At 43.5% G+C, this 10,667-nt stretch overlaps 1 protein-coding gene across 1 annotated transcript in view; it reads left to right on the top strand.

The window, feature by feature from the left end:
• The first annotated feature begins 127 nt into the window (after nucleotides 1-127).
• Nucleotides 128-10,667, top strand: part of LOC111954855 (CCR4-NOT transcription complex subunit 3-like) — a 15,747-nt gene continuing 5,207 nt past the window's right edge. Inside the window, exons 1-8 of the mRNA XM_023974760.2 lie at nucleotides 128-293; nucleotides 3,244-3,310; nucleotides 3,949-4,016; nucleotides 4,624-4,698; nucleotides 5,062-5,151; nucleotides 8,432-8,560; nucleotides 9,114-9,209; nucleotides 10,545-10,662. Coding sequence (XP_023830528.1) covers nucleotides 3,286-3,310; nucleotides 3,949-4,016; nucleotides 4,624-4,698; nucleotides 5,062-5,151; nucleotides 8,432-8,560; nucleotides 9,114-9,209; nucleotides 10,545-10,662 — 601 coding nt within the window. The 5' untranslated portion in view covers nucleotides 128-293; nucleotides 3,244-3,285. The remainder of the gene's footprint in view (nucleotides 294-3,243; nucleotides 3,311-3,948; nucleotides 4,017-4,623; nucleotides 4,699-5,061; nucleotides 5,152-8,431; nucleotides 8,561-9,113; nucleotides 9,210-10,544; nucleotides 10,663-10,667) is intronic.

Below are 10,667 nucleotides of genomic sequence, written 5' to 3'. Positions count from 1 at the left end.
CATAGTGCGACCTGTGCGGAAGTAGTAAATCTGTCCCACTAGACGGACAGACAGTCTAGCCAGTGGAAGGCAAAAATGCGGATGAAGATCCAATCGCTTGCAAGGGAGGCGGGCCTCCAGTCCATCAGGGCAACAGCGGAGGAGGTGTTCCTGGTAGCCATCTTGGATGTGCGGAGTGATTGTTTGGCGAAAATAATTAATACAATTTAGAAAAATAGCGTGAGGACTTGGGAAAATACGATTTAAAAGAGTGGGGTCAACTAATAAAAGAAAAGCTTAATCGGAAAATCCAGGTAAATGAATCGTACACTAAAACAGAACTAGTTATGTGCCATTTTCTTCTCCCTTCCAATTTGTTTTACACTAATAGCTTAGCCGGTGGTTATCCACTAGCTGGCTATCATATCCGCTACAGAGCCAAATTGACATGGGTTCGGCTGATATGTTTTCCAATGAAATTCAAGTTTTGCAATAATGCACGGCAATTTTGTAGCCGACAAGTTCTTGTTACTCATGTGTTGAAGTGGTCTACTTGTTTGCTTATCTCTAACAAACAGAAACAGCTTATAAAGTAATCTATGTTGCTTGTAAACATGTGTTTCTTTAATGCTCACGTTTTTAAATAAGCGATCGTTGCCCCCAAGCCAGATGTGGAGACTAGCCTAGCTCAATTGCTAGATCTGTTAAGAAAGTCTAGTGTGGGTAACATTTTGACGAATGTACTTCAAATACTCCCTCAACTCACTGGCTGAAGTGATGGTAAAATTGCCTTTTCGAACCGTGGTTGCGCCGAGCTGCGGGAACGTTTAACATTGTCGCAAAAAAAGTAGCAAGTAATGCTCAGCAAAGTAACCTGCCTCGCCCATTACATTTTTGAACTCACGTGCACTGTCTGAATGTCAAAGTATCCAGACGCCACTCAGTGGCTACAATTCATGTAGCTAGGCTAGCTAAATCGGTTAGCTGCAATCTACTGCCCCTTGTGATATTTACTCTTGTGTTATGGTATTGATTGACAGACACATTCAAAACGAGTCTTGTACTGTACACTAAAAAAACATACACTGAACAAAAATATAAACGCAACATGCAACAATTTCAAGGAAATCCGTCTATTGAAATCAATTCATTAGGCCCTAATCAATGGATTTCACATTACTGGGAATACAGATATGCATCTTTTGGTCACATACCTTAAAATAAAAAGGTAGGGGCATCAATCACAAAACTAGTCAGTATCTGGTGTGACCACCATGTCTCATGCAGAGAGACACATCTCCTTCGGATAGAGTTGATCAGGCTGTTGATAGTGGCCTGTGGAATGTTATCCCACTTCTTGTTGGATATTGGGGGAACTGGAACACGCTGTCATATGTTGATCCAGAACATCCTAAACATGCTCAATGGGTGACATGTCTGGTGATTATGCAGGCCATGGAAGTACTGGGACATTTTCAGCTTCCAGGAATTGTGTACATATCCTTGCTACATGGGGCTGTGCATTATCATGCTGAAACATGAGGTGATGGCGGCAGATGAATGGCACAACAATGGGCCGCAGGATCTCATCACGGTATATCTCTGTGCATTCAAATTGCCATCGATAAAATGCAATTGTGTTTGTTGTCCGTAGCTTATGCCTGCCCATACCATAACCCCACCTCCACCATGGGGCACTCTGTTCAAAACGTTGACATCAGCAAACTGCTCACCCACACGACACCATACACGCTGTCTGCCAAGTACAGTTGAAACCGGGATTCATCCGTGAAGAGCACACTTCTCCAGCGTGCCAGTGGCCATCGAAGGTGAGCATTTGCCCATTGAAGTCTGTTATGACGCCAAACTGCAGTCAGGTCAAGACCCTGGTGAGGATGACGAGCACGCAGATGAGCTTCCCTGACAGGTTCTGAAAGTTTGTACAGAAATTCTTCAGTTGTGCAAACCCACAGTTTCATCAGTTGTCTGAGTGGCTGGTCTCAGACCGTACCGCAGGTGAAGAAGCCGGATGTGGAGGTCCTGGGCTGGCGTGGTTACACGTGGTCTGCGGTTGTGAGGTCGTTTGGACGTACTGCCAAATTCTCTAAAATGACGTTGGAGGTGGCTTATGGTAGAGAAATGAACATTCAATTATCTGGCAACAGCTCTGGTTTACATTCCTGCAGTCAGCATGCCAATTGTGCACTCCCTCAAAACTTGGGACATCTGTGGCATTGTGTTGTGTGACAAAACTGCACATTTTAGAGTGGCCTTTTATTGTCCCCAGCACAGGGTGCACCTGTGTAATGATCATGCTGTTTAATCAGCTTCTTGATATGCCACAACTCTCAGGTGGATGGATTATCTTGGCAATGAGAAATGCTCACTAACAGGGATGTCAACACATTTGTGCATTCACCTGACATTTGAGAGAAATAATATTTTTGTGCGAATGGAACATTTATGAGGTCTTTTATTTCAGCTCATGAAATATGGGACCAACACTTCACATGTTGCATTTTATATTTTTGTTCAGTATATATTTCTGTGAGGCCCCCCTTGAAAAGTAATGTTCCCTTTCTTGGAATGGTCAGAAATGCCTTGTTAAAGGACCCATGTCTAAACCCAATTGCATGCACCATTCAACCAGGAGATGACTGTGTAAGATGTCAACAAGTCAGACTGTCAACTATGGTCGATCTACTAATCCTTAATAACTAGACACTTTGATACAATGTAATGGTGATGCCCCCAGGGTGTACATCAGAGAGTGTCTCATTCAAAATGCTTTTTAATGTATTTAACTTGAGTTGAAAGTCGAATGCTGTACCATTAGAAATTAATCTGAGTTATCAAAACTTTGTTCTGCATGCTGGCCATTTTGAAGCGGTAGCCTAATGTGAAAACCATGTACCTGCGCCGTGCATGCTCTCACTATACATCTTCATCACATTGAGATGTGAGAAACATTCTCCCCAGGTGGAAAGCTGGGTCGTATTCATTAGGCAGCAAACGGTAGAAAGCGGACTGAAACAGGCAGGGGTCTACCTGAACTTGTCCAATAACAAACGCTCGTTTTCATTTTCTGTTTCTAAACGTTTTACTGTGGTGTGCCTGTGCCCTAACGAATACGACCCAGGATTTCACACTGCTAACTTCACTGAACTTCGCTGCCGAGTTAACATGCTATGAAAAAGTAATGTCGTGTAAAAGGGTTGCCAGAGATGACTGTAATCACACCATAAGACTTCTTTTTCTCTACAGTGAAAGAAGTAAGGCATGAAGAAAGCATCCTAGTCAACAGTCATGGCTGATAAAAGGAAACTTCAAGGTGAGGTTACCAAATGGTCAATCAGAATGGTACCACCTGCCAATCATCCACCACGCAGTCCATCACTACATTCCCTCCCGGCATGCGTGTTTTCTCTATGAAGCATGTCTAGCCAACAGATGAAATGTCACTTTTAATCTCTTATCCATTCAGGTAGAGATTTACCTCTTCATTCTAAATCTGTCACGCTACAACGCAGTATAGTGCACTCTGCTTACTGTGATCAAATTGTGCGCGGATGTGATCGCAGTAAGGAAAGTGCTGCACTGTATTACTGAAAAGGGTTGTGACGCCAAAAATAAGACGCCAGAAGCAACGTTTAGGAGCAAGGGTGCGCAAGGCCAAAGTCAGACTTACTCTGCGAAGACAACCTTCTTAAATGAAGACTACCGTGGCCAGTGCCTGTGGCACTGCATTTTTAACCAGGTTTGGGGTGACACATGTAGCTTTTACTGCATCCATCATTGATGAGCCTGACAGCCACAGTTGTACAAGCGGTGTTGCTTATGGGGAGAGGGAGAGCTTCGCATTTTGGACTTTACATTATTCATCCTGACGTGATGCGTCGTGAAGGATTTCTTTTTTGAAGCCGCGGCTCTCTTTCCCAAACCTCCCTGTTATTCTATGCCCTTCCCCAGGTGAAATAGATCGATGTTTGAAAAAAGTTACGGAAGGCGTGGAACAGTTTGAAGACATTTGGCAAAAGGTAACAGCCAGATCTCATTTTTAAATTTGGAAAGAATGTTTGTGTGTTGATCTGAATATATGTGCTAACTGGGCACAGATATGGAAGTTGAGCACTACCTCCCCAGCGCTTTGCTTGTTGGAATGTTTTGTGCTGACCGTACGAAGGTCCACCAAATTATTCAACGTTTAACATCCATTGTATATTCAGGGTCTTAAATACTGCATCACGCCTTGTTTGGTAGGGTTGTAGACATTATTATTCACGGCCGTGGGGACAGAGAAGTAACAGTTTGTTAGTGTGTAAAGCAAAGAAGAACACGTTTTAAAGCCACACTCCTGAGTTGGGTGTTTCGGCCCAGTGGCAGCCCCGCCACTTGATTTGGTGTAAAGTTTAGGGATGATGGGACTGGAGGGAATGTAGACTAATCACTAAAATGGATAGACAGAGGCTAAGCTATGGATGCTAGGCTTGACACTCCATGAGATTGAATTTGCCACGCTAGCTTTAGACATATTGTGAAGCTATAGGCTACATTGTTTACAAAGACTTTATATTAAATATGTTTGGGAAGAGATACTGCTTGTCTTGAGTGTACTCTGTGTGACTGCGCCCCTCCAAACCACAGCTTCACAATGCAGCCAATGCTAACCAGAAGGAGAAGTATGAAGCCGACCTCAAGAAAGAGATTAAAAAACTGCAGGTGAGACACAGACCGCTGGGGTTCTCAACTGTTATGTGGATTGAGGACACATGGGTTTTGGGATGTTCCTCAAATGTCAAAACAATGTTTACTAGTGTTATATGGTTTAGCCTGCCCACAGGTGTGTGTGCACGTGCGTGCAGACATGCATGTGTTGATTAAATCTGATGAGGGTCAGCTATCCTTAAAACCAAGCGAAAGCATCTGGGTGTCCACTTTGTGTTTTTGTTTCTGAACGTGTCCATGTGGACCAAACTTATGTGTGTGCGTGTCAACCATACTTGATCTCACAGGGCAAGCCACAGCATGCTTTCAATAAGATAACTTATGTCTCTTCCTCTCCCGCTCTGCCCCCCCCCCCAGCGTCTTCGAGACCAGATCAAGACGTGGGTGGCCTCCAACGAGATCAAAGACAAAAGGCAGCTAGTGGAGAATCGCAAACTCATTGAGACGGTGAGTGTGTGGAACACATGTTCATTAGCCGCATACTGAGAAACCCCTTGGTATAAACACCTGTGCTTAGCATGGCTTACCAAACCACGGTGCGTTGATGAGGTTATTCAGACAGCTTCAATGACCGCACCTGCTAACACAATGCGATGTGTCATTTTAACCTCTGGGTCTAGGGTCTTGTATCTAAGTGTGTGAGCGCATCTGTGAGGTTTTGGTTGACCTGAAATGCAGTGCTACTAAGCCAAAAAAAATACATGCGATGATGTTGAAAAGGACACTCGGATATCAAGACTTGATGTGACTTTTGTATTATGGTGATCAGCCAATACAAATGGAGACAAACAATGGTGACTTTTAATATTACCTTGTGTGTGTATTCAAAGCCATGTTCATTGTGAATACTAGATCTCTGTTAGCAGTAAGGTTTATCAGAGGAAGGCAACTAGATTCAGCCACGAGGGGCGATTTGTCAGAGCGGGTGGTCAGGGGGCCGGAACATAATTATTATAATTTGTACACTACAAATTGACCACAACTAAGCCCCATTGAGACACGGTCGCATCTATTTTTCTTTTCTTCGTGTTAATACTTGGGAACAGAGTAAAAAATAAAATCACTTGCGGGATGGTTTTGGCCCGCTGGCCGCCTGTTGCCGACCCCTGGTATATATTGAGTCTACTGCAGATCTTAAATCATCTGCATTTCACACCTGTAACACTTTGTTTAGCTGAGGGCAATTCCACAGTAACAGAATTACACCATTTTTTTTCACTTTTAAAATGTATGCCAAACAAAAACCATTGATATCCAAGTTTAACAAACCATACACCTCTATGCACAAGGACTACTTTTAACAATTTCCACTGGAAAATCTCAGGTTACATTTTCCAAAAACTCTTAAATACCTGCTCCAAATTAAGATTTAAAAATGTCTGCAAAAAGAATGGGGTGTCAGCTACGGCATTGAACTACAGTAAGTGAAGTGCCTTTACACCCGGTAACAGAATTACATCACGGGTCCCTGTACTACACAGAAATGCATAATAATGGCTATGAATGTCATTCTCCATGTTTTACAAGTTTGGACAGCACAGCACAATAGAGTGGAATTCAGTACAGTACAATATACTGCATGCTACTTTTCTTTACTGTATTTTACTGTACTGTCCAAACTTGTTAAACGTAAGTCTATGATGGGTTCAGATTTGGTCCAGTCCGGTCCGTCTGTAGACGTTAACATCAAGGCCAGGGTGGACTGATCAAATTTCAACTACTTTTTAAACGTCCATGGGACGTCCGGTATTGGTCGATGCTCAGTGGGTGAGGATGCTGGTTAAAGTCAATGGAAAGAGGGGGCTCATAGGAAGGTGTCAGTAAGATCTGGGAGAGGTGAAATTAACCTGGAGAGGGAGGGGTTGTCCAGGCTTAGACTGTTTTAACACTCTTGGTTTGACCACCAGCCAACAGAGACAGAAAACAGTTATGAGCTGAACATAATTCCATTACAGATTTTTGGGGGTTATATCTGTTACCAATTTGGTAACAGAATTATATGTTTTAATCACTTAATTCATAAACAAAAGGGATATCAGTAAAATCACTATAAAAAAATTGGTAGGGCTACCATTAAAAAAGTTACTTCTGTGAACTTTATCTTCACTCATGAAAATATCTTTAAGAAATTTGTTTTTTGTAACATTTCTTAAACTTACAGATGGTAAACAATTTCTCCCAAACAAAAAATATAGTTTCTTGGCTTTCATTTGACACCCCGTTTGATATGCTCTTATGCAGGGTTGGGGTCAATCTAATTAGAATTCTAGGTAGAAATGTTCCTAATTATAGAGAATTGAAATCAGAGTACTTCCTGAATTTACTGCAAATGAAATGGTATTGACTCCAACACTGCTATGAATTTCACATGTTGGCGCTCATGGGTCCTTTGATGGAAATGCCTCTAAGCATAATGTGCTTCTGTTTTTTGCCAGCTTCCCCCAGCCTGGCACTCAACTTCTAGACTCAGACAATTGCTACATCGCTTTAACAAAACTAAACTGATCAGTCTTAGTCAAAATGATGTCATCACCATATCCCAGTTTATGGTCCGGAGATATGATAAACAAAGGAAGTTGCCCCAGAGCACCTATTGAAGCCCCAGCTTGTCTTCCAGTACGTATTGTAGTATTGAGGTAGGATCCTACTGTAGGTACTTACTGTAATGGGGCAACACGTGTTCAAGGCAGGCAGTTTGGCCCCCTTTGTCTCTGTCCCAAATGACAACGGTGTACCATTTAGAATGTACCCTTCAGGTTCCAGTTCCACAGAGCCCTACCCTGATCTATATGAAGGCTTCGTCAGTCCACTCTAGAGTTGAGGTGGATTAAATAACCAGTCGGAGACTCCATCCACAACCAGGCCCCCCTAAGGAGGACAGTTAGCCACATGAATAACATTTAGCAAATAGTCACCGCTCTGCTAAGCATTCACAGGCTTCATGCCAGGGTTTTAATTTAGCTTCTTGTTATACTGTTAACAGATTAACACAGGGGGACTATCAATCTTATATACAAAGGTGCTGCTGGCATGCTCTTGTGTGGATGACGCATATTACTACACTTACTGGGGCTGCTGACTTCTAGGGAAATGCATTGAAACAATGTTTCCGTCTTAGGCTGGGTTTTACGCGCCTCCAAGCATTCGCCTTAGCAAAAAGTCATACAAATTCTGCACCGAACTCTCCTTGTGGAAGTCAGAGGTTGTGGAGCCTCTTCTGAGAACACCTAGTGGAGAATATCCAGCATTACTGGTCAAGGAAGCACACAGGTGTCAAAACTTAGTAATCACTGGCCTAATTGGGAGATCTGTACATCTGCTGCGGTCACTCTGAACCGTTCTATTGGAGGGTGGCTTTAATTGGTGAGGACTCTGTGTTAATCTCCACCCATAGTGCCCAGCAGGCACACGTTCAGTAGGTCTGAAACGGCATGGTATTATCTGAACTTGCCCCTCCCCCCCCAAAAAAATGCTTCCTTTGGGTTTCCGTTGAATAGCATTTCAAAAAGTTTTGCTACGGTATGCCCTAACACAACCTTATTTTGCTTGCCAACTAGTCCAATGCTTTGACGTGAGCAGTTGGAAATGTCTGCTTTCACAAGCCTATTTTTTTATTTATTTTATTTTATCTCTGGCATAGCTAGCATGTGGTCAGCTAATGGACTCTCAAAGAGAACTTATCACCTGTAGTGATTTATAAACCATTTCCTGCTATCTCCCCCTTTAGCAAATGGAGCGTTTCAAGATCGTGGAACGAGAGACCAAGACAAAGGCTTACTCGAAAGAGGGGCTGGGCCTGGCACAGAAGGTGGACCCGGCCCAAAGGGAGAAGGAGGAGGTCGGCAATTGGCTAACGGTGAGCACTACTTTTGATTGAAAACCTTTGTTTCACACAACATGAGCTCATTTCTATTGGAAATAATATGGTCTGATGACATGACATTAATGACTTGGGGATTTCATCATGCAAGCTATGCCTATTCATTGCAGTCCACTTGGATTTCAAAGTACATAAGACTTGTTAAATGTCCAAATCTGAATTTGCTTTACTACGTAATTTCTAGGGCCAGGACAGTACCAGTATTGTAATATTTTCTCCATGGCAAAAATGAAAACACCAAGCAGACCAAACTCTATAGTCCTTTAAAACCTGCTGTATGTAAAATAGTGTACTTTAGCTTGGAAAATGTTTGTTTCCAACATTAGGGCTGTTTTCCTAAAGAACTTAAGTCCGCTTCGTGTTTTGTTTCCTTGCCACGATACTGGTATCGTCCCAGCCCTAATAGTTTCACCTATGAAATAGGTTTTGAAGTGTTTGTATAGACCCCACTGCATAATGACTGGTTCTGGTGTGATCATGGCAGTTGTGTTGGTTTAAATCATTGAATGTCTCGCCTGTCGTCCATCAGAATACGATAGACACTCTGAACATGCAGGTGGATCAGTTTGAGAGCGAAGTGGAGTCCCTCTCAGTCCAGACTCGAAAGAAGAAGGGAGACAAAGAGGTCAGTAGTCGCACCATATGTTATCTACACTACATGACCAAAAGTATGTGGACACCTGCTCGTCAAACATCTCATTCCAAAATCATGGGATATTTAATATGGAATTGGTCCCCCTTTTGCTGCTATAACAGCCTCCACTCTTCTGGGAAGGCTTTCCGCTAGATGTTGAAACATTGCTGCAGGGGCTTGCTTCCATTCAGCCACAACAGCATTAGTGAGGTCAGGAACTGATGTTGGGCGATTAGGCCTGGCTTGCAGTTGGCGTTCCAATTCATTGCAAAGGTGTTCAATGGGGTTGAGGTCAGGGCTCTGTGCAGGCCAGTCAAGTTCCTTCCACACCGATCTCGACAAACCATTTCTGTATGGACCTCACTTTGTGCATGGGGGCATTGTCATTCTGAAACAGGAAAAAGCCTTTCACAAAGTTGGAAGCACAGAATTGACTAGAATGTCATTGTATGCTGTAGCGTTAAGATTCCTCTTCACTGGAACTAAGGGCCTAGCCCGAACCATGAAAACAGCCCAGACCATTGTTCCTCCTCCACCAAACTTTACAGTTGGCACTATGCATTGGGGCAGGTAGCGTTCTCCTGGCAAACCTAGATTTGTCTGTCGGACTGCCAGATGGTGAAGCGTGATTCATCACCCAGAGAGAACACGTTTCTACTGCTCCAATTGCTGCGAGTTTTACACCACTCCAGCCAACGCTTGGAATCGGCAGTCCCGTTCTGTGAGCTTGTGTGGCCTACCACTTAGCGGCTGAGTCGTTGTTGCTCCTAGACGTTTCCACTTCACAATAGCAGCACTTAAAGTTGACCGGGGCAGCTCTAGCAGGGCAGAAGTTTGACGTACTGACTTGTTGGAAAGGTGGCATCCCATGACGGTGCCATGTTGAAAGTCACCGAGCTCTTCAGTAAGGCCATTCTACTGCCAACATTTGTCTAGGGAGATTGCATGGCTTTGTGCTCAATGTTCTACACCTGTCAGCAACAGGTGTGGCTGAAATAGCCCGACTCCACTAATTTGAAGGGGTGTCCACGTACTTTTGTGTGTCTATAGTGCATCTTCTCGTCCATATCTTCCCCTCCATCTCTCTGTTTTCTTCCATACGAAAGTCTTTTCTCGTTAGATGATGTCATTCTAACTCTAAATTCATCTCTCATCCTATATGTCTCTTTTATTTTCTCGGCACGCCGCATTACCCAATGCACCTGACGTAAAGTAGGTACCATCTGTTTTCCACTTCCATGCCTCCACACATGCATATAGCACATTCTGCGCTGAATGCGTACACTGAGTTTTAGGCATAAACTTACACACGCATCTCTGCTATAGAAACAGGACCGCATCGAAGAGCTGAAGCGCTTCATCGAGAAGCACCGGTACCACATCCGGATGCTGGAGACCATCCTGCGCATGCTGGACAACGACACCTTGCCGGTGGACTCCATCCGCAAG

The sequence above is a fragment of the Salvelinus sp. IW2-2015 genome, linkage group LG30, assembly GCF_002910315.2.
Source record: "Salvelinus sp. IW2-2015 linkage group LG30, ASM291031v2, whole genome shotgun sequence".
Classification (NCBI taxonomy): domain Eukaryota; kingdom Metazoa; phylum Chordata; class Actinopteri; order Salmoniformes; family Salmonidae; genus Salvelinus; species Salvelinus sp. IW2-2015.
The sequence above is the reverse complement of the archived record's forward strand: the minus strand, read 5'-3'. Positions and strand labels throughout refer to the sequence as shown.